The sequence below is a fragment of the Oncorhynchus clarkii genome, chromosome 30, assembly GCF_045791955.1.
Source record: "Oncorhynchus clarkii lewisi isolate Uvic-CL-2024 chromosome 30, UVic_Ocla_1.0, whole genome shotgun sequence".
Classification (NCBI taxonomy): domain Eukaryota; kingdom Metazoa; phylum Chordata; class Actinopteri; order Salmoniformes; family Salmonidae; genus Oncorhynchus; species Oncorhynchus clarkii.
The window spans coordinates 19,956,318-19,980,895 of NC_092176.1; the positions used below are offsets into that span (position 1 = coordinate 19,956,318).

General features: G+C 41.5%; 1 protein-coding gene across 2 annotated transcripts in view; it reads right to left on the reverse strand.

Moving 5' to 3' along the window:
- Positions 1-585: 585 nt before the first annotated feature.
- The window catches only part of LOC139390095 (CAP-GLY domain containing linker protein 1a), a 60,006-nt gene continuing 36,013 nt past the window's right edge, over positions 586-24,578 (reverse strand). Inside the window, exons 16-26 of one of the 2 annotated variants that reach the window (XM_071137239.1) lie at positions 20,358-23,021; positions 19,604-19,741; positions 18,936-19,042; positions 16,726-16,846; positions 16,536-16,588; positions 6,144-6,261; positions 4,096-4,246; positions 3,956-4,008; positions 3,220-3,225; positions 1,746-1,873; positions 586-1,499 (exon numbers count right to left, since the gene is read on the reverse strand). In XM_071137239.1, coding sequence (XP_070993340.1) covers positions 1,271-1,499; positions 1,746-1,873; positions 3,220-3,225; positions 3,956-4,008; positions 4,096-4,246; positions 6,144-6,261; positions 16,536-16,588; positions 16,726-16,846; positions 18,936-19,042; positions 19,604-19,741; positions 20,358-23,021 — 3,768 coding nt within the window. In that variant the 3' untranslated portion in view covers positions 586-1,270. Of the gene's footprint in view, positions 1,503-1,745; positions 1,874-3,219; positions 3,226-3,955; positions 4,009-4,095; positions 4,247-6,143; positions 6,262-16,535; positions 16,589-16,725; positions 16,847-18,935; positions 19,043-19,603; positions 19,742-20,357; positions 23,022-24,578 lie in introns of both variants that reach the window. The other variant, XM_071137241.1, reaches the window with a different exon arrangement.

Here is a 24,578-nt window from a genome sequence, read left to right on the forward strand (position 1 = left end):
TGGCTTGCTGTCCCCAGTCCACCTGGCCAACTACTATTATTTGACCATGTTGGTAATTTATGAACATTTGTACATCTTGGCCATGTTCTGTTATAATCTCCACCCGGTACAGCCAGAAGAGGACTGGCCACACCTCATAGCCTGGTTCCTCTCTAGGTTTCAGCCTTTCTACCCACCGTGCTTCTACACCTGCATTGCTTGCTGTTTGGGGTTTAGGCTGGGTTTCTGTACAGCACTTTGAGATATCAGCTGATGTAAGAAGAGCTATATAAATCAATTTGATTTTGATTTGATCATGCTGGTGCACAAACTGAATCCCACCGAGATGTGGATTATGTGGTCTCTACTGCAGGACACAAAGCTGAAGTGCTTTAGATTAAGGATATGAGGCATCCGGTGGTCTGTCTCACTACGGTAAAATAAGCATTCTTTTCATAGAGAAATTACCCTTATAGTCAAAAGTAAGGTCCTTTCACACGAGCTCCTGCAAAAAACTTTAATTCATCCATAAATTTCATTGGATTTTTGTACAGATATTCAACATTCAAAAAGTTAGGTACAGAAATTCATAAGCATTATACCATCTGTTTACAATATTTTATTCTCTTAAATGATAAATTAAGAAATGTTCTAGTAAAGGCCACTTAAAAAAGAACCAAGGATTTTAAACAGAGGAGAAATAGAGTGTGTGCAGTCCTTTAGGTTTGTTTAGCAGTTTCAACCTTGACCACGATCCCACTGTACCATTCGTCCGAGGTCAGGTCTTTTTTACTGAAAGTCAACCAGTGTTGGGTTTCACTGTTCCAACACGTCCAGGCAGCAGGAGCCAGCCATGCTCCTCTGCATACCTTTCACCACACAATTATCACACAGACAAGGCAACATTTTTCAAAGTATAAAGTATGCTCAAGCTTAAAAAAATAAACTATAGCCTCTCATCTTATGCACACTGAAGAGGATAGCAACAAACAAACCGTGGATTTTATTTCAAGACAAGTCCTTTACAATTACCAATTAAAACCTTTTATCACAATACATATGCATTCCTGCCCCTCTTCCCAGTCAATGATGTGAACATAGTGTGGGTGGGGATAATTACATTTGTTGTTTTGAGAAAACCTTCTCCCATAAGAGCGCTTAGGGGCTTGAGCAAGACACTTTATCCACAGACAAACATGTGGACAAACCCATACAGTAGAGAACTCCATGTGAATTTGATTTATGTGCAAAATTTGAGATTGTGCCAAAGATGGCTCTCGAAGGCTTTAGATTAGAAGGTCTGGTCATCGTTACAGGAGTCAGTCCAGTGGCCAAAGGCCTCACAGATGTCACAATAAGCCCTCTCCTCATCCTTACTGCCGTGGTAGGTGGTGTGGGGTGGGGAGTCCGGCATCTGCATCTGAGTGGGACAGTCTTCTGTATCATGGAGGTCGAAGCAGTCACAAATGTCACAGAAGAGCCTTGGTGGGACCTTCTTTTTGGAAGGGTCTTTGTTAAAACTGCTGAGAAGATGGTGGGAGACATACAGGGTCAGGGTGTGAGCATGTACAGTAAACTAGACAAATGGAAAAGTACTTAACGGGGGAGGGGACAAACTAAGACTGATGAAATGTTAAGATAGAAATAATGCTTCATGCTCTGAACTAGCTTCATGAAATTAACAAAACAAAAAAAGCATGAGGTTAGTGTGGGCTTCAACTTGTCTGACTCAGGGTTACAGTTTAAGAGCATTGGAGAAGGCTGACCCGTCATAGTTGTCAAGCTCGCTTGCATTATTCCCATTGAGGGCAGCCTCTGCCATCTTCTCCAGCTTGCCCTTAAGTTCCTCATTCTTCTTCTGCAGGTCCACGATAACCGAGTTCAGGAACTCAATCTGTCCCAGACAAGACGGGATATCACGGACATTGCCACAGTTCAGTAAAAAATAAATGTGAAATGTAACTTGGACACATGAACAACAGGTCATCCAACTGTATACACATCTCATTGAGTGCCAATATCACACAAGTAGTTAGTAAATTCACCCCTTTCCCCAACCCACCATGCTACAAGAACAGTGAACCACAACCTTCAATGTGCTTGGCCAGTTCCTATGTTGTGAAAACAAACCCAGATCCTGGCTTGAGCATGGGAAAGGGTAATGAGGGCGACACTGAACAGTACAACTCTGGATCATCCATCATGAGAAATTGTGGCATCAAGGCATGTCAATTTGCTGGAAAGCATACTCTGATAAATGTCCTGTATGAATAGGATATGAGGTCCTTTTTTTGAATCCCTGAAAGCTATTGTAAATAAATCCTTTGAAGTTTTTGCAGAGGTTTTAATCCCGCAATTTTACATACAACTAAGATGTTCGGTGCAGTATTTCTCAAGTGAAAACATTTGCATAGAAACAAGTAGTCTCTCATTGAATGACAACAAACAATTGAAGAATGCCTAATGTTGACCAATCACCAACAAAGGGGCATATACTTCGGCTTCAGAACTTCGGCTTGCCTCAAGAAAATAACAAACGGCAAAAAAAAAAACTCCTTGCCGAAGACCAAAACACCACAAAATGTTGTCATAATATACACGGGAGTGTACAAAACACCTGCTCTTTCCATGACACACAATGAACAGGTGAATCCACGTGAATGCTATAATCCCTTATTGATGTCATCTGTTAAATCCACTTCAAAACGGTGTAGATGAACGATAGGAGACGGGTTAAAGAAGGATTTTTAAGCTTTGAGACAATTAAAACATGGATTGCGCATGTGTCATTCAAAGAGTGAATGGGAAAGAAAATATTTAAGTGCCTTTGAACAGGGTATGGTAGTAGGTGCCAGGTGCACCGGTTTGAGTGTGTCAAGAACTGCACAGCTGCTGAGTTTCTCACGCTCAACAGTTTCCTTTGTGTATCAAGAATGGTCCACTACCCAAAGGACATCCGGCCAACTTGACAACTGTGGGAAGCATTCGAGTCAACATGGGCCAGCATCACTGTGGAACACTTGACACCTCGTGTCCATGCCCCGACGAATTGAGGCTTGAAACGGTTTAGAATGGGAAATATGAGGACGCCTTTAGGAGACGACCAGAAATGTAAATCAACAGGAACATTCAGGAATTATTTTTCAGAACATAGAACAGCACAGACAGAACAGGAACCGAGTGGAAATCTACAGACAAATAGACATGCATGAGTGGAGCTGATGAAAAACAGTAACAAACCGCTGCCTGATTTCCGGGTAGCATGGCCAACATCAGTGACAGAGGAGGAAGGAGGTAAATGAGGAAGTGGAGATGGAGGAGACAAAACAGATCAAAATTAGGACCCACCTAATAGAAGACAATATATTCAAGTCATCACTGACATATGGAAAAATACTAAAATAACCTAAGAGAAAATAGTGGGTAGGCAACATTACAGCTTCATCACTGTTCAACCTCTGACAAACCTATTCAAAGCCTGTGACAGTAAGTTAAGGGGTAAGTTAAGGGATAAAGGCAGATCTACATGGTAAGCAACTTCAGTGCTCATTATTGTTTTTGGTTAAAGCTGTTTGAGGCATCTCAGCACACCTGTGATAAAACAGCTTCCTAAATCAATTGTCAGAGGTTCTCCAGTGAGTTGAAATAAATTCTGTACACTGCCAGTCATGGACTTTGCAGACATTGACATGAGCAAAATTGCATTCATTTAGAGGGAATTTCCATACCACTGATCGTATGAAAGTTGCCATTGTCATAGTACGCTAAGCAACCACAGCATGTCATATGGCAATAGAATGGAACCGTAACTTAAATTAATGCACAAGTACGACTTAGGTTAGGTACTTCTTACACACAATCTTGCCAAACACACAATGCAACACTGTACATATCAATAAATAACCCACTGAATGACATACCCAAGCGGTCTCTTATTCACCAATTTTTGCTAAATTGGTCCATTATAAATGTATACCTGGCTTTCTGCAGTCTCCTTGTTCTCCCTTAGTTGAGCCAGAGCTGCGTCACCTGAAGGGAAAACATGCATATAAAGCATTCAGTGACAGTGAAGTTCAATCTGTAGACATGAGTTAAGCTTCAACTACCCAGTCATACCTGAGGAGCTGGTAACAGTATCCTGTCCTCCTGAAAGGCTCTTCTCCAGGCTCTGAACATGCTCCTGCAGCCGTGCCTTGTCCTTCTCCAGTAACTGTATAGTAAACTTCAGTGTCTTCGCTATGGCGCTCTCCCCACGCAGCACTGATAACTGCTCAGAGGTAAAAAAAATACAAATATGTCATATACAATAGACAATGGCTATACAGTTGAAGTTGGAAAATTACATACACTTAGCTTGGAGTCATTAAAACTCGTTTTTCAACCACTCCACAAATGTCTTGTTAACAAACTATAGTTTTGGCAAGTCAGTTAGGACATCTACTTTGTGCATGACACAAGTAATTTTTCCAACAATTGTTTACAAACATATTATTTCACTTAATTCACTGTATGACAATTCCAGTGGGCCAGAAGTTTACATACACTAAGTTAAACAGCTTGGAAAATTGCAGATAATGATGTTATGGCTTTAGAAGCTTCTGATAGGCTAATTGACATGAGTCAATTGGAGGTGTACCTGTAGATGTATTTCAAGGCCTACCCTCAAACTCTGTGCCTCTTTGCTTGACATCATGGGAAAATCTAAAGAAATCAGCCAAGCTATAAGAAAAAAAATTATAGACCTCCACAAGTCTAACTGTTTGGCCATAATGACCATCCTTATGTTTGGAGGGAAAAAGGGGAGGCTTGCAAGTCGAAGAACACCATCTCAACCGTGAAGCACGGGGGTGGCATCATCATGTTGTGGGGGTGCTATGCTGCAGGAGGGTCTGGTGCACTTCACAAAATAGATGGGATCGTGAGGTAGGAAAATTATGTGGATATATTGAAGCAACATCTCCAGACATCAGTCAGGAAGTTAAAGCTTGGTCGCAAATGGGTTTTCCAAATAGAAAATGACCCCAAGCATACTTCCAAAGTTGTGGCAAAATGGCTTAAGGACAACCAAGTCAAGATATTGGAGTGGCCATCACTAAGCACTGACCTTAATCCTTTAGAACATTTTTGGGCAGAACTGAAAAAGTGTGTGTGAGCAAGGAGACCTACAAACCTGACTCAGTTACACCAGCTCTGTCAGTAGGAATGGGCCAAAATTCACTCAACTTATTGTGGAAGGCTAACTGAAACGTTTGACCTAAGTTAAACAATTTAAAGGCAATGCTACCAAATACTAATTGAGTGTATGTAAACTTCTGACTCACTGGGAATGTGATGAAATAAAAGCTGAAATAAATCATTCTCTCTACTATTATTCTGACATTTCACATTCTTAAAATAAAGTGGTGATCCTAACTGACCTAAAGACAGGGAATTTTTACTAGGATTAAATGTCAGGAATTGGGAAAAACTGAGTTTAAATGTATTTGGCTAAGGTGTATGTAAACTTCTGACTTCAACTGTATATACACTGAAGAAAAATATAAAACGCAAAATGTAACAACTTAAAAAAAATACTGTTTTGGCCCTAATCTATTCTCTAAAATGATATTGGAGGCAGATTATGGTAGAGAAATTAACATTCAATTATCTGGCTCCGCTGGACATTCCTGTAGTCAGCATGCCAATTGAACGCTCCCTCAACACTTGAGACATCTGTGGCATTGTGTGACCAAACTGCACATTTTAGAGTGCCTTTTCTTGGCCCCAGCACAAGGTGCACCTGTGTAATGAACATGCTGTTTTAATCAGCTTCTTGATATGCCACACCTATCAGGTGGATGGATTATCTTGGCAAAAGAGAAATGCTCACTAACAGGGACGTAATCAAATTAGTGCACAGAATTTGAGAGAAATAAGCTTTGTGTGTGTATGGAACATTTTGGGGATCTTTAATTTCAAACATGGGACCAACACAATATTTTTGTGTTTACATTTTTGTTCAGTGTATTATACAAATGCTGAAAAACAACGTACTGAAGTCTTAATGAACTCAAGTTCTAATAAGACTAGTCCAAAGCTTTTTGGCTTAGAATTAGTGCCAGGGAGCCTGCCATGAGGCTAGGGAATTAAAATGTCTAGAAATAGGGAAGAGCACCAATTCTTACCTCACTCATCAGGGTCTCCAGCTCCTGATCCTTCTCAGAGATCAAGGCGCTGCTTTTATGGATGGATTTCTGGAGGAATGCTTTCTCCTCATCTAACTTTTTCTTCATTGTGGTCTCTCTGTCAAAGGCAAAACAGAATTATGATATAGTCATAAGAGTTTAACCACTCCAAAAGGGAATAGTGAAGCATTGACCATGCATAATCTGAGTGAACTCTAATGTCTACTGGAGTACCACCAGCAGCCGACTGGTTTCTTAAGTTCGGTTAAAAAGGTGCACTATGAAGAAATCCATCCGCCATTTCCTGGTTGTAAAAATTCTAATAGTTTGCCTAATTTCAGTTTGTGACAAAACAATCTAGTGTAGAGAATCATTGAACCATCTAAACAGCTGTGAAATATATTTTCCATAACAAAAAATATTGTATTTTCAGCTGTTTGAAGCTTATGTACAAAACAAAATAAAAGACGAAAAAACTAAACTTAATGGGAAGCATCTTAATAGTGCACATAGAACAGTTTTACCGCTTCTTAGACTTGCTTTCAAAGAGAATAATAGATCTATAACTCACATTTCTATGTGAATTTGGTCAGGTCGCCCAAAACGTTGCTGCTTGAAACTCCATCTTTATATACAGTGCCTTGCGAAAGTATTCGGCCCCCTTGAACTTTGCGACCTTTTGCCACATTTCAGGCTTCAAACATAAATATAGAAAACTGTATTTTTTTGTGAAGAATCAACAACAAGTGGGACACAATCATGAAGTGGAACGACATTTATTGGATATTTCAAACTTTTTTAACAAATCAAAAACTGAAAAATTGGGCGTGCAAAATTATTCAGCCCCTTTACTTTCAGTGCAGCAAACTCTCTCCAGAAGTTCAGTGAGGATCTCTGAATGATCCAATGTTGACCTAAATGACTAATGATGATAAATACAATCCACCTGTGTGTAATCAAGTCTCCGTATAAATGCACCTGCACTGTGATAGTCTCAGAGGTCCGTTAAAAGCGCAGAGAGCATCATGAAGAACAAGGAACACACCAGGCAGGTCCGAGATACTGTTGTGAAGAAGTTTAAAGCCGGATTTGGATACAAAAAGATTTCCCAAGCTTTAAACATCCCAAGGAGCACTGTGCAAGCGATAATATTGAAATGGAAGGAGTATCAGACCACTGCAAATCTACCAAGACCTGGCCGTCCCTCTAAACTTTCAGCTCATACAAGAAGAAGACTGATCAGAGATGCAGCCAAGAGGCCCATGATCACTCTGGATGAACTGCAGAGATCTACAGCTGTGGGAGACTCTGTCCATAGGACAACAATCAGTCGTATATTGCACAAATCTGGCCTTTATGGAAGAGTGGCAAGAAGAAAGCCATTTCTTAAAGATATCCATAAAAAGTGTCGTTTAAAGTTTGCCACAAGCCACCTGGGAGACACACCAAACATGTGGAAGAAGGTGCTCTGGTCAGATGAAACCAAAATTGAACTTTTTGGCAACAATGCAAAACGTTATGTTTGGCGTAAAAGCAACACAGCTCATCACCCTGAACACACCATCCCCACTGTCAAACATGGTGGTGGCAGCATCATGGTTTGGGCCTGCTTTTCTTCAGCAGGGACAGGGAAGATGGTTAAAATTGATGGAAAGATGGATGGAGCCAAATACAGGACCATTCTGGAAGAAAACCTGATGGAGTCTGCAAAAGACCTGAGACTGGGACGGAGATTTGTCTTCCAACAAGACAATGATCCAAAACATAAAGCAACATCTACAATGGAATGGTTCAAAAATAAACATATCCAGGTGTTAGAATGGCCAAGTCAAAGTCCAGACCTGAATCCAATCGAGAATCTGTGGAAAGAACTGAAAACTGCTGTTCACAAATGCTCTCCATCCAACCTCACTGAGCTCGAGCTGTTTTGCAAGGGGGAATGGGAAAAAATGTCAGTCTCTCGATGTGCAAAACTGCAAGCGACTTACAGCTGTAATCGCAGCAAAAGGTGGCGCTACAAAGTATTAACTTAAGGGGGCTGAATAATTTTGCACGCCCAATTTTTCAGTTTTTGATTTGTTAAAAAAGTTCGAAATATCCAATAAATGTCGTTCCACTTCATGATTGTGTCCCACTTGTTGTTGATTCTTCAAAAAAAAATACAGTTTTATATCTTTATGTTTGAAGCCTGAAATGTGGCAAAAGGTCGCAAAGTTCAAGGGGGCCGAATACTTTCGCAAGGCACTGTATACACATAGAATGGTGCTTGTGAAACTTTAAATTCAGAAGCATGGAATAAAAAAGGTTTAAAGTCCCCCCCACATTGACCGTACGTACATCCCAACCAGAAGCCATGGATTACTGGCAACATCTGCACCGAGCTAAAGGCTAGAGCTGCCGCTTTCAAGGAGCAGGACACTAATACGGACGCTTATAAGAAATCCCGCCATGCCCTCAGAATAAGCATCAAACAGGCAAAGCATTAATACAATCCCACTACACCGGCTCTAACGCTTGTCGGATGTGGCAGGGCTTGCAAACTGTTACGGACTACAAAGCGAAACCCAGCAGCGAGCTGCCCAGTGACGCGAGCCTATCAGACAGGATAAATGCCTTTTATGCTTGCTTCGAGGCAAACAACACTGAAGCATGCATGAGAGCGTCAGCTGTTCCGGACAACTGTGTGAACACGCTCTCCATAGCCGATGTGAGCAAGACCTTTAAACAGGTCAACATTCAACAGACCTATTACCAGAACGTGTACTCCGAGCATGCGCGGACCAACTGGCAAGTGTCTTCACTGACAATTTCAACATCTCCCAGACCGAGACTGTAATACCTACAAGCAGACCACCATAGTCCCCGTCGGTAGCTGTTACGGATACAAGTATCCTGTGTGTATCCTGTGTGTGTGTGTGTTTCTCTCCTTCTCCCCTCACAGGTGAAAATCATCACTCCCCAATCAATCATCAATCAGAAGACACACCTCCTCCTGTTTCCTACCCAATCACCGTTCCTTTCCCTTTGTTTAAAAACCCTGTCAGTTGTTTGCTGTGGAGCTCAATCTCTCTATTTCACTCTTTATGTATTAAGCTATCTTTTGTTTGAGCACCTCCATAGCACTTTGTCATCACCTGTGAGTATTGTTTTTGGTTATGGTGTTTGTTTGTTTGCTGGTGGGAAAAGGGGGAACCAAGACAAGTCGCCCATGGGCATACACTACCCGTAGGTAAACTTTTAAATACACTAGTTAGAACTGGGTGGACCACCCACTGTATTTTTGGTTAGTTAGTTAGCTGTTGTTAAAGTAGGCTAGTCTAGCTTAGGGGTGTTTTTCAATACTTATTGTTTCATTCCTTGGGTCCAGCTCAGCCCCTTTTCCTGCTCCCCCCCATTACCGTGTGTGTTCCAATAAACCCTGAGTTTGACGGTAGATATCAGTAGTCGTGGTTATTTCGTTCTCACTTTTACTTTTTCACTATTATAATTTGCATGAGTTGTGTTACGGGTCTCGTTACTATCTCCCCTAGACTGTCGGGCCAAAAGGGATTTGTAACAGTAGCCATGAAGTGCTTTGAAAGGCTTGTCATGGCTCACATCAAAACACCATGATCCCGGAAACCCTAGACCCACTCCAATTCGCATACCACCTGAACAGATCCACAGATTAAGCAATCACACTCCACACTGCCCTTTCCCACCTGGACAAAGGGAGCACCTATGTGAAAATGCTGTTCATTGACTACAGTTCAGCGTTCAATACCATAGTGCCCTCAAAGCTCATCACGAAGCTAAGGACTAAACACCTCCCTCTGCAACTGGATCCTGGACTTCCTGAAGGAAGTGCTAATCCTCAACACTGGGGCCCCTCAGGGGTACATGCCTAGTCCCCTCCTGTACTCCCTGTTCACCCAACGACTGCGTTTCCAAGCACGACTCCAATACCCTCATTAAGTTTACTGACATCGACAACGATGAGATGGTCAATAGGAGGTCAGAGACCTGGAAGTGTGGTGCCAGGACAACAACAACCTCTCCCTCAACGTGATCAAGACAAAGAAGATGATCGTGGATTACAGGAAAAGGAAGGCCGAACACACCTCCATTAACATCAACAGGGTTGTAGTGGAGCGGGTCGAGAGCTTCAAGTTCCTTAGTTTGTTGATGTGGATACCATCATGGTCCAAACACTCCAAGGAAGTTGTGAAGAGGGCACGACAATGCATTTTCCCCCTCAGGAGACTGGAAAGATTTGTCATGGGTCCCCAGATCTTCAAAAGATTCTACAGCTGCACCATCGAGAGCATGCTGACCGGTTGCATCCACGCCTGGAATGGCAACTGCTCGGCAAACTGACTAAGGCGCTGCAGCCAGTACATCACTGAGGCCAAGCCTCCTGCCATGCAGGACCTATATACTAGGGGTGTCACAGGAAGGCCCATAACATTGTCTAAGACTCAAGTCATAGAGTGTTCCCTCTGCTAACGCACAACAAGTGGTATCGGAGTGCTTGCCGTGCGGGAAGTGCGGTCAAAAAGGCTCCTTAACTTCTCTAGGGTATGTGGGACGCTAGCGTCCCATCTGGCCAACATCCAGTGAGATTGCAGAGCGCCAAATTCAAATACAGAAATACTCATATATATATATATTCAGAAAACAAAACATTTTACATAGGTTTAAAGATTAACTTCTTGTGAATCCAACCACCTTATGATTATTTGAGAACATAGCCCAGTTGACAAATTATTACCAACAGTAACCAGCCAAGCAGAAGCGTTACAAAAAACTCAGAAAGAGATCAAATTAATCCCTTACCTTTGATGATCTTCATAATGGTTGCACTCAAAAGACATTAATTTACTCAATAAATGTTCCTTTTGTTTGATAAACTCTTTATATCCAAAAACCTCAGTTTTGTTTGCGCGTTTTCTTCAGTAATCCGCAGACCAAACAGGCAGACAAAAAAATCTAAATTCCGTAAAGTTCATAGAAACATGTCAAACAATGTTTATATTCAATCCTCAGGTTGTTTTTAGCCTAAATGATCTATAATATTTCAACATCGTCAATATAAAAGGTAAACAAGAAATGCACTCGGGATTGTGCATGAAAAAGCTCTGTGACACGTCGGGGTCCACTCATTGACTGCGCTTACTCCCTCATTTATAAGAATACAAGCCTGAAACAATTTCTAAAGACTGTTGACATCTAGTGGAAGGCATAGGAACTGCATATTGAGTCCTAAGTCAATGGATACTGTAATGGCATTGAATAGAAAACTACAAAACCAAAATAAAAAATAATTCCTCAATGGATTTCTCAGGTTTTCGCCTGCCAAATCAGTTATGTTATACTCACAGATATTATTTTAACAGTTTTAGAAATTTGAGTGTTTTCTATCAAATACTACCATGCATATGCATATCCTAGCGTCTGGGCCTGAGTAACAGGCAGTTTACTTTGGGCACGCTTTTCATCCGAACGTGAAAATACTGCCCCTTAGCTCATAGAGGTTTTAAGGGCTTGTAAGAAACATTTCACTGTAAGGTTGTATTGTTGCTGTTGTATTCGGCGCATATGACAAATCAAATTTGAAGTGGAGTCTACTGTTTAGCTTGAAATTTTTTTTTAATACAGTGCCCTCAGAAAGTCTTCATACCCCTTGACTTACTCCACATTTTGTTGTTACAGCCTGAACTCAAAATTGATTATTTTCTCACCCATCTACTCACAATTTCTCATAATGACAGTGATTCTTTAAAGAAATATTATCAAATGTATTGAAAAAGAAATAGAAAATCTCATTGACATAAGTATTCACACCCATTGCCCAGGATACTAAAAAATTAGCTCAGGTGCATATCATTTCCTTTGATCATCATCGAGATGTCACTACAACTTGATTAGTCTACTTGCGGCCAATTCAATTGTTTCGACATGATTTAGAAAGAAACACACCTGTCTATATAAGTTGACAGTGCATGTCAGAGCAGAAACTATACCCTGAAGTCCAAGGAACTGTCAGTAGATCTGAGAGATTTGTGATGAGGCATACAGTGCATTCGGGAATGCATTCAGACCCCTCCACTTTTCCCACATCGATATGTTAATCTTATTCAAAATGGATTAAAATTGTAAAAAGCTACGCCACCCCCTTGAATTCTGCCAAAAGGCACCTAAACGACTCTCAGACCATGAGAAACAAGATTTTCTGGTCTGATGAAACCAAGATCGAACTCTTTGGCCTGAAAGCCAAGCTTCACGTCTGGAGGAAACCTGGTACCATCCCTACGGTGAAGCACGGTGGTGGCAGCCACATGCTTTGGGGATGTTTTTCAGCGGCAGGGACTGAGATACTAGTCAGGATCGAGGGGAAAATGAACGCTCCCCATCAAACCTGACAGAGCTTGAGAGTATCTGCAGAGAAGAAATGGGAGAAACTCCCCAAATACAGGTGTGCCAAGCTTGTAGCGTCCTACCCAAGAAGACTGACTAAGCTGTAATCGCTGACAAAGATGCTTGAACAAAGTACTGAGTAAAATGTCTGAATACTTATGTGAATGTGACATTTATTTGAATAAATCAGCTAACATTTCTAAAATCCTGTTTTTGTTGTATGTAGATTGATGAGGGGAAAAACGAATTCATCCATTTTAGAATAAGGCTTTAACGTACGAAAATGTGGTAAAAGTCAAGGGGTCTAAATACTTTCCGAATGCACTGTATATCTGGGAAAGGGTATAAAACAACTGAGTGTTGAATGTTTCCAAGAGAACAGTCGTTTCCATCATTGGGAAATTGGAACAATATGGAACTACCCAGACTCTGCCTAGAGCTGGTTGTCTGACCAAACTGAACAAATGGGCAAGAATGACCTTGGTCAGGGAGGTGACCAAGAACCCAATGACCACCAGAACTACAGAGATCCTTGGCTGAGATGGGAGGACCTGCCAGAAGGACAACAGACTGCAGCACTTCACCAATCTGGGCATTATGGGAGAGTGGCCAGACAGAAGACACTCCTGAGAGAAAGGCACACGACAGAGCGCCTGGAGTTTGCAAAAAGGCACGTGAAAGATTCAGAGCATAAGGCACAAGATTCTGTGGTCTGATGAGACAAAACTAACTCTTTGGCCTGAATGGAAATCGGTATGTCTGGAGAAAACCAGGCACAGTTCATCACCCGTAGCAGTATCATGCTATATGGATACTTTTCAGTGGCATGAACTGGGAGACCAGTAAGGATAGAGGGAACAATGAATGGAGACAAATACAGGAAAATCGTTGATGAGAACCTGCTTCAGAGTGAAAACAAAGATTTACATTTAAATTCCTTTCTTTTCAGGACAATGACCCCACGCATACAGCCAAAGCAATGCTGGAATGGCTTCAGAACAAGAATGTGAAAGTCGTTGAGTGGCCCAGCCAAAGCCCAGACATGAATCCCATTGAAAATATGTGGGGGTGTGAATACTTGTCAATTAATATTCTTCATTTTCAATACACTTGTGAAAAAACAAACATTTAATCCATTCTGAATTCAGTCTCAATCAACAAAATGTGGAATAAGTCAAGGGGTATAAATAATTTGAAGGCACTGTAAACATACTGTGATGACAAAAAGCAAGTGAATTAGAGGGATTACTCATTGAACAGCAACCTCTCTATGGTAACAGAGTCAAAACATGTTAGAATCACCTTTGGGAGAGATTACAGCTGTGAGTCTTTCTGGGAAAGTCTCTAATAGTTTTCCACACCTGGATTGTGCAACATTTGCCCATTCTTCTTCTCATAATTCTTCAAGATTTGTCAAATTGGTTGTTGATCATTGCTAGACAACCATTTTCAGATCTTGCCATAGTTAACTTAAATCTGCTTGAAAATCTAACTTGGCCACGCAGGAACATTCACTGTCTTCTTGGTAAGCAACTCCAGTCTATATTTGGTCTTGTGTTTTAAGTTATTGTTCTGCTGAAAGGTGAATTAATCTCCCAGTGGTGGAAAGCAGACAACCAGGTTTTCCTCTAAGATCTCTGTGCTTCGCTCCATTCCGTTTATTTTTTATCCTGAACATTTAGTCCTTAGCAATTACATGCAGCCATCACTATGATTGAACATATGGAGAGTGGTACTAAGTAATGTGTTGTATTAGATTTGCCTCGAACATAAAACGTATTCAGCACAAGTTAATGGCTTTGACACATTTTTTGTAGTATTACTTCAGCGCCTTTTTATTGTGTACAGGCTTCCTTTTTACTCTGTCATTTATGTTCACAATGTTGTTGAGCCATCCTCAGTTACCTCCCATCACAGCCATTAGAAACGAATGGTTTTAAAGTCCGATGACATGGTGAAATCCCTGAGCGGTTTCCTTCCACTCCGGCAACGGAGTTAGGAAGGACGCCTGTATCTTTGTAGTGATTGGATGGTGATTCAATACACCCAAAGTGTAATTAGTAACTTCAGCATGCTCAAAGTGATATTCAATATATGCTTTAAATGTGTTTTACCCATATGTACCCTTCTTTGCGAGGCATTCGAATACCTCCCTGGTCTATGTGGTTGAATCTTTTGTTTGAAATTCACTGCTCGACCTTACAGATAAACTATATGTGTGGGGTACAGCGACAAAGTAGACGTTCCAAAATCATGTAAACACTATTATTGCACACAAGAGTGAGTCCATGCAACGTAAGCATTTTTTTCATCCTTAATATATTTAGGCACACCATAACAAAGGGGTTGAATACTTATCGACCCAAGACATTTCAGCTTTTCATTTTTAATTAATGTGTTAAAAAAAGGCAAAAGAGGATGTTAGCAGACAGTGTAGACAGAGCACAAACATGACATGCCACGTTGATGAACGGAAAAGTGATACAAACATCCATGATGAACCTCTCTGGGATATGTGGGACGGTAGCGCCCCACCTTGCCAACAGCCATTGAAAGTGCAGGGCACCAAATTCAAAACAACAAAAAGCTCAATCAAAATTCCTCAAACATACAAGTATTTTACACCATTTTAAAAGATAAAATTCTCGTTAACCGAGCCAGTGTCTGATTTCAAAAACGCTTTACAGCGAAAGCAAACGATTATGTTAGGTCACCACCAAGTCACAGCCATTTTTCCAGCCAAAGAGCACAAATAGAGATAAAATGAATCACTAACCTTTGATGATCTTCATCAGATGACACTCATAGGACTTCATGTTACACAATACATGCATGTTTTGTTCGCTAAAGTTCATATTGATATAAAAACATCTCAGTATACATTGGGCACGTTACATCCAGTAGTTCAAAAAACATGCAGTGATTTTGCAGAGAGCAACATCAATTTACAGAAATAATCATCATAAATGTTGATGAAAATACAAGTGTTATACATGGAATTAGAGAAACTTCTCTTTAACGCAACCGCTGTGTCAGATTTCAAAAGAACTTTACAGAAAAAGCAAATCATGCAATAATCTGAGTACAGCGTTCAGACAACAAAGCAGCCAAAAAGATATCCACCATATTGTGTAGTCAACATTAGTCAGAAATAGCATTATAAATATTCACTTACCTTTGATGATCTTCATCAGAATGCACTCCCAGGAATCCCAGTTCCACAATAAATGTTTGATTTGTTCGATAAAGTTCATAATTTATGTCCAAATAGCTTCTTTTGTTAGGGCGTTTGGTGAACAAATCCAAACGCGCGTTCAATGAACAAATCCAAACGCGCGTTCAGGTCCAGCCGAACGTCGGACAAAAAGTTCAGAATGTTCCGTTGTAGCCCGTAGAAACTTGTCAAACTAAGTATAGAATCAATCTTTACGATGTTTTTAATCATAAATCTTCAATAATGTTCCAACCGGAGAATTCCTGTCTGTAGAAAAGCAATGGAACGAGAGCTAACTCTCGTGACTGCAAGTCACGAGCCTGTGGCACTCTGCCAGACACCTGGCTCAATCCCCTCATTCTCTCCCCTTAATAGCAGAAGCCTCAAACAAAGTTCTAAAGACTGTTGACATCTAGTGGAAGCCTTGGGAAGTGCAATATGACCCCATTTACACTGTATATTGGAATGGCAAAGAGTTGAAAAACTACAATCCTCAGATTTCCCACTTCCTGGTTGGATTTTGTTTTCTATCCAATACTACTAATAATATGCATATATTAGCATCTGGGACAGATTAGCAGGCAGTTTACTCTGGGCACCTTATTCATCCAAGCTACTCAATACTGCCCCCGTCACCAAGAAGTTAATTGCAGAACTGTTGGGAGTGTCTATTTTCGACTAGAAACGGCAAACAATTTTCGGACACTTGATTTGGATGGAAATTAAAACAGCATTATAGACAAGGCTAGCTACATACACCATGTTTCTACACAGTTTCTCACCTCTGCTTCATTTCTTGCAACTGTTTATTGAGCTTGGACTGCTGAGCTTCCAGCTAAGAAAAAAGAACATACATTATAGGATGAATTGCTTGGTTGGAAAGTTGTAGTAATTCAATGTAAATGTTACATTCTTAAAATCTAGAGGCAGTTTGAGGGAGGAGGTAACACATCAGCAGTCCAGTGGTGGTACCTTCTGCTGGCCACTGGTCTCCTTCTTGCTGCTGCCAAGCTCCTTGGTCAGCTTGTTGTTCTCCTCCTGTAAGGCCACCAGGGACTGGGACTTCACAGAGGTAGCTTGCTTCAGCTTATCACTAAACACACACATTATAATAATTCAATAATAATTCTTATCTCAGATATTTGGGAATTGAGGTAGGGTATGAAGACAATGTCTGACACTTCAATGTCTGAATATTTAAAGTCTGAAAACTGTTGAGAGCAATGAGCTATAACTCATACCCAGTGTGTGCGTGTGTGTAATGTATTTTCACTCAGAATAAGAATGTCAGAGCGAGGACAATTAAAAGCATGGAGTAAAGAAAGCAAGTTTGCATTTCTTTTAAGTAAATCTATTGAGAAAAATAAACAAATCAAGACGGGTTCAATAATTATCCTAGCGATCAACTGCATTTAACTGCTCCCTGCATCAAGGGTTAATTACCGCAATAGTACCCCCTCTGCCCCAACCCCGCTGTCAGATGTTGGCACTGAGCCAGGACCTGCCAGATAGATACACAGCTGACTGTCAAGGCCCATCTGACTAACAACATTGAGAAAATATTCAACAGGGATATTCCATTGATGACAAATGGAAGGTAGGGCTAGTAAGAAAATTATCTGGGCTGCTGTGGTCTTCATACATAGTGTATTCCGAAAGTATTCAGACCCCTTCACTTTTTCCACATTTTGTTAAGTTAGCCTTATCCTAAATGTATGTATGTATGTTTTTTTTGCCCTCATCAAATCTACGCACATAATGACTAAGCGAAAACAGGTTTTGTGAAATACCTTATTTACATAAGTATTCAGACCCCTTTGCGATAAGACTCGAAATTGAGTTCAGTTGCATTCTGTTTTCATTGATCATCCTTGAGATGTTTCTACAGCTTGGAGTCCATTTGTGGTAAATTCATTTGAACAGGGCCGCACGGCTGGCCCTTAAACATACAAGGAGAGCTAACATTAACAATATGGATGTAAATCTCTCATGGCTCAAAGTGGAGGAGAGATTGACTTCATCATTACTTGTTTTTGTTAGAAGTGTTAACATGCTAAATGCACCGAGGTGTCTGTTTATACTACTAGCACACCCATGCATACCCCACAAGACATGCCACCAAGGGTCTCGTCACAATCCAAGTCAAGAACAGACTATTGGGAGGCGCATTGTACTACATAGAGCCATGGCTACATGGGGGACTGACGCATGCAGTAGAATCAGATAAGACACACACAAGTAGACATGATTCTCTGGATTATTTTTTCTAATTTTGTCTGTCATAGTTGAAGTGTACCTATGATGAAAATTAGAGGCCTCTCATCTTTTTAAGTGGGAGAACTTGCACAATTGGTGGCTGACTAAATACTTTTTTGCCACACTGTATGTATGTATGTATGTATGTATGTATTTATTTATCTGTCATATGTTGCTGGATCCCAGGAAGTGTAGCTGCTGCATGGGGATCCATAATAAACACAAAAACGTAACCCGTTGGCCTGAATGCAAAGCTTTATGTCTGGAGAAAACCAGGCACAGCTCATCACCCATCTAACACCATCCTTACCATGACGCATGGTGGTGGCAGCATCATGCAATGGGGATGCTTTTCAGTGATGGGGACTGGGAGACTAGTAAGGATAGAGGAAACAATGAATGGTCCAAACACACACGCACAGTCGTGAAGAAGGCACGACAGCAGGTTTAAAAAGTTGGTCATGGGACAAAGTTTGTAATTCGGAACAAGAATGTGAAAGCCTTTGAGTGGCCCAGCCAAAGCCCAGACTTGAATCACACTGAAAATCTGTGGAAAGACTCCCCATCTAATTTAAGCGCTTGAGAAAATCAGCAAGGAAGAAAATCCACAAATCCAGATGGGTATGTCTGTATCAGCTATGCACAAGCCAACCTAAAGCTGTAATTGCCACCAACGGTGCTTCTACAAATGATTGACTCAGGGATGTGAATACCTATGTAAATGCGATATTTCTTTATTTCATTTTCAATAAAATTGCTACAATTTTAAAAAAAAAATGTCACTGTGAGGTATTCAATGAGGTATTGTGTGTAAATCAGTTTAATATTTTTAATTCATTAACACAACAAAATGTGTAATGTGGAAAAATCAAGGGGTAAGAATACTTTCTGAAGGCAAACACACACACACCACACAGTATACTCACATCTCCTGGCACAGGCCGCTGATTTTCTGGTTCTCTGAGCTGAGTTGCTCTTTAGAAAGGTTGAGCTCCTTTTTGTATTTGGAATTCTGTTGCTTCAAGGAATCCAGCTGTGCATTAACAAAAAAACATAGATCACTTCTAATGTATGGTATATAATACAGATTGTTTGAATGTTGTGAAAGTTCAAGTTGAGAGCATTTTTCTCACTATAGCTTTCAGTCCCTAGTGAACTTTACTTGTGCCAGTATGAGTACATAAAAGGATTGATGCAATTGCTTATTTTATGTTGGGCAATGAAATTAACACACACAAAAAAAGTACAAGTTGAAATGATAAAATAAAAAATAATTATGGGGCTGAAAAATCCTGTTTAACGTGGATCTTGGAGTGTGAGCATGCCAGCACCTGTGGCAAAAATTCTGTTTACATGTATTATACTGTGAATAATAACTTATAACAGTGGTTTGCAACCATTACACCCCGAAACCAAACTTCTGTTAAGTTTACAAGGAGCCCCTTCCAAAGTCCTTAGTGATAGCCCTATATGACAGTGACAAAGCCATCATTCCTCACCCATACAATTTCAACAATCTCCATACCTTATTGAAAATCCATGATGCTCAACCACTATAGTATACCCCAACAGAGGTATTACATTCTCCATATACCTGATTGGTCATCTCCTGCTTGGCACTCCTGAACTCCTCCAGCAGAGACTGGGCCTCAATCTTCTCCTGCTGCAGAAGGCCCTTCTCTTGTGTCAGCAACTCCACGACCTCAGCAGTCTTCCCTGAGGACTCCGCTGCCTAGGTAGTGAGGGAGAGGGGGGCATGTCAACCAGACATATATAATGAAATACCTGTAACTTACTTGGATAGGGGTTGGTTGAGGTGAACCCCTATGTCCTGAGATATCATTTGATGGAGCCTTATTTTACACAGCCCAAATCAACTCTAACCAGAGGATCCCTAAAGGATCACTCCATTTTCTCATATTATGCAGAGTTAATTTGCATGCTTTGCATGTCAGTCATCCAAATCATTCCAAACCGGATTTTGAAGCTCTAGGGGGTTACAATGATTGTTTCTCCTATGCAATTAGTGTAATCCTCAGGAATCATTGTAATGCCCACATCTACTACTACTTACTAATTACTATTTTCAAACCAAATTCTAAGGGAGCGGAGATGTAACCATCTACCCCAACCAAGGAACTTCTCAAATCACGTTCTAAGCCCAAAGGAATTTACATTTCATAAATAAACTGTTCGCAATGGACTAGAAGCAAGAGAGCAGTTAGTAAAGGAGATTAAACAAAAATTAAGTTAAATAGAAGACCGGAGTAGCATGCAGTGAGGTTGAAACATGACCACAGCCAGCTCAACGTGAGGGTTAGTTACGGGGTTTGTTAGTAATGGAGTACCTCAAGCTGCTTGGAAATAGCATTTTTTAGTTGAGCCTCAAGCTGGGTGACCTGCTGGGTGGCTTTGTCCCTCTCCTTGAGCAAGGCATCCTTCTGGACCTTCAGGTCTTCCAGGTTGGTGGCCATTTCTTCTCTGACCTTGGTAGACACAGATGCCTCCTCCACAGAGGCTTTGTGCTGTCCCTCCATCACTGACTTCTCAGCACGTAGGGCCTGGGCATCTGCTTCAAGCTGTGTCTGGGTAACTTGCAGCTTCTCTACCTCCCCCATGAGCCTTGAGTGTTCCCCATCCCTACTCTCTTGGCTGCTGTGGAGGGAGGAAAGGTCTTGCTCCAGGCGGGACTGTATAGCTAGGAGGTCTACCTTCTCCTTAGCCAGGGAGGAGACCTCGTTGACAAGCTTCTCCAGCTTGGCAGACAGGCATATTTGGTCTCCAGCCAAGTCACCCTTTTCCTGGTCCCTCTCCTTCAGCTGTGCCTTTAAGTTCTCAACCTCCCCAGCAAATGCTTTTCTCTCCACTCCAATATCCTTAAGGTTGGCAGACAACTCATCCATGGCCTTCTCTCTGGTGACAGATTGTTGAGTGAGGTCCTGCACTTTGACTTGCATCTGGACATTCTCCTCAAGCAGACCCTGTCTCTCACCTAACAATCCAGTGTGGGTCGTCTTAAGTTGCCCTAAATCACTACGCAAACTATTTCTCTCAGAGGCCATTGTGTCTCTTTCAACACAAACAGAGGCAACCTCTGCCTTCAGGCTGGATTCAGACTGCAGGAGAGTAATCTTCTCCTGTGTCAGAGTGAACAACTGTGTCTGTAAGTCCTCTCTCTCTCTGGAGAGGTCATCCTTTGCAGAGGACAGTTTACTTCGGTCACTTGCTTCAGTCTGCTGCTGCAATTCAAGAAGCATTTTTGCCTTTGAAAGTGATTCTGTTTGACCTTTGAACTCCTGGACCTGCAGAAGCAAATCCTCTTTGTCCTTCTGCAGGCTCTTGTTAAGCTCTGTCTGCTGCGAAAGTAGGAGATCCTGCTTTTTTGTTAGGGTATCGTTCTGCTGAATGAGTTCCAAACGCATCTGCTCAGAGTTGCCTTTTAGTTCATGATGCTCCTCTGCAAGTTCAGTTTTGCTTTTTTCAAGGGCCTCCCGCTCTGAGCAAAGCTTCTGAAGCTGTGCCTGTAGATCAACCTTTTCTTTTTTCAAGGAAGCTCCCTCAGTCTCCACCTTTTCTATCTTCTGTTTTAATTCCTCCAGCAAGGACGTGAGGTTGGAATTGGCTTGCTTCAGGTCATCATTGGCCTTAGTGGAGCTGTCCAACTGGTCCTTCATACTGCAGATTTCACCTGCTAGCTTGTCACGCTCTTTTGTTAGAGTACACTTTTCAGAGATCTCCTGTGTGTGCTTTTCTTCCAGCTCTTCCTTTTCATGTACCCAACAGTCACTCTCCATGTTCTGCTTTTCCAGTGTTAATTCTATAGCCATCTTCTCTTTGCGTATGGAGTGTAGCGCCTTCTCAGTCTCTGCATTCTGGAGACAAAGTGCTTCCTTCTCCTCGCCAAAAGATGACAACAGCTCTTTAACTTTCTCCTTAGAGGTTGCCACTTCCTCTGTAGAAAGTCTGAGCTTCTCCTTTAACTCTTCTCTCTCCTTGATAAGTTCATCTTTCTCAGAACACACCTTTCGCTGGGTAGCAAGCAGGTCCTCTTTCTCCTGCAGGAGGTGAAGCCTCTCAGAGTCGGTAACCTCACTGCTGGTCTTGGACTGGTCCAGCATTTTGGCCAGGCTCATTTTTGAAGCATGTAGCTCAACCTTGTCACGGACAGACTTCTCAAGATCCTTCTTAGTGACATTCAGCTGATTTTGAAGCTCTGCATTCAAGGATTGGAGGGCCTCTTTGTCAAAAATGGCAGCATTCATTTGAGTAAACATCTCCACTTTATCTTTGCCCAAGGTCTCTGTCTGTGCCTGTAGCTGAGTGTTTTTCAGACAGAAGTCTTCTTTTTCCAAGCTTAAAGACTGACACCTTGCCTGCAACTCCACATTCTTTGCATCAAGGGATTTCTTAGCATTTCTGGCTGCATCCCTCTCCAACAAAAGGCTATCCTTCTCAGAGGTCAGCTTCTCCCTGCTTTGCTGGAGCCTGTTCCTCTCCTCACAGGTCTTCTCATAGACCTCTGCTAGCTGCTTCCTCTTAGTTTCCTGCTGCAGGATCTCCTGTTGGTACTTCAAAAGGACCTCATGCTTCTCTGCATTTGTCTTTTGAAGCTCCTCAATTTGGGACTGACGCTCCGCTTCAGATTGACTGAGGGATTTGTTATTGGCCTTTACCTCCTCAACAGCAACTCTAAGCTTCTCCAACTCTCTGGATAGTGAGGCATTATCTCCATCTAGCTTCCGGTTGGTGGTCCAAAGTTCCTCCTGCTCTTTTGTGAGCTTGTCCCTCAGTGTCAGAAGTTCTTCAGTCTTACCTGAGAGCTCCTGGTGACTAGCCTCCGAGGCTGAGAGCTTGGCCTCGAGTTCAGAGAGTTGATTTTTGAGACTTCCTTCCTGAGCTTTGAGATCTGAGCTTTCCTTAGACATGTGCGCCAGCACTGAGATTTGCTTCTCCAGGTCTGTGGACAATCTCTCAATATGCTGCCCGGAGTAGTCGAGCTCACCAGAAAGAAACTGAGGGAAAAAGGTTGAAAGAAAAAAATGGGCATATAAAGGGAAAACAAAACAAGTCAAGCATTTTATTACAAAAGTTATAAAATGCAATTGGAAAAGTTAAGCTGGTGCAAGCATAAAAGACAGTTGGGAGAAAAAGAAACAAAGCTGACACCATGAAAAGTTGAGAAAACTTTGAAAACAGAGGTACACCAATGGAGTGCTTATGATGTGTATGTAGGTGTGTGTGTGTGTGTGTGTGCCTTCTAAGTGGGTTCTAATGATTCAGGTTTTCAATCAGTGTGCACCAGGTGAGGTGGAGTGTGTGCGTAATTGAATAACTTTCCATTGAGATAACCCTGTTTTAATGGTCTTATAATGGTTGTGCCACGAAATTCTGCCCTTTTGTATCCCTTTGACATTAAGTAGAAATTGTGCACCAATATTGCATTTTAAAAAGCCATGACGTGAACAGAACTCGTTTAATATGGTCAAACTAGTGCAAAAGCAGACGAGCTCGTTCTACACTTTTTGGCAATTTTCTGTTGTTTTGTGGTGTAAAACTGAGTGTGTCGAGCATAACACGTCAACCGTGTTATCCACAGGCAAAAAAATATATATACAGTTGAAATCAGAAGTTTACATACACTTAGGTTGGAGTCATTAAAACTTGTTTTTCAACCACTCCACAAATGTCTTGTTAACAAACTATAATTTTGGCAAGTCGGTTAGGACATCTACTTTGTGCATGACACAAGTAATTTTTTCAACAATTGTTTACAGACAGATTATTTCACTGTATCACAATTCCAGTGGGTCAGAAGTTTACATACACTAAGTTGACTGTGCCTTTAAACAGCTTGGAAATTTTCTGAAAATTATGTCATGGCTTTAAAAGCTTCTCATAAGCTAATTGACATCATTTGAGTCAATTGGAGGTGTACCTGTGGATGTATTTCAAGGCCTACCTTCAAACTCAGTGCCTCTTTGCTTGACATCATGGGAAAATCAAAAGAAATCAGCCAAGGCCTCAAAAAACAAATTGTAGATCTCCACAAGTCTGGTTCATCCTTGGGAGCAATTACCAAATGCCTGAAGGTACCACGTTCATCTGTACAAACAATAGTATGTACGTATAAACACCATGGGACCTCGCAGCTGTCATACCGCTCAGGAAGGAGACGCGTTTGTCTCCTAGAGATTAACGTACTTTGGTGCGAAAAGTGCAAATCAATCCCAGAACAACAGCAAAGGACCTTGTGAAGATGCTGGAGGAAACAGGTACAAAAGTATCTATATCCACAGTAAAACGAGTCCTATATGACATAACCTGAAAGGCCGCTCAGCAAGGAAGAAGCCACTGCTCCAAAACCGCCATAAAAAAGCTGGACTATGGTTTGCAACTGCACATGGGGACAAAGATCGTACTTTTTGGAGAAATGTCCTCTGGTCTGATGAAACAAAAATAAAACTGTTTAGCCATAATGACCATCGTTATGTTTGGAGGAAAAAGGGGGAGGCTTGCAAGCCGAAGAACACCATCCCAACCGTGAAGCAAGGGGGTGGCAGCATCATGTT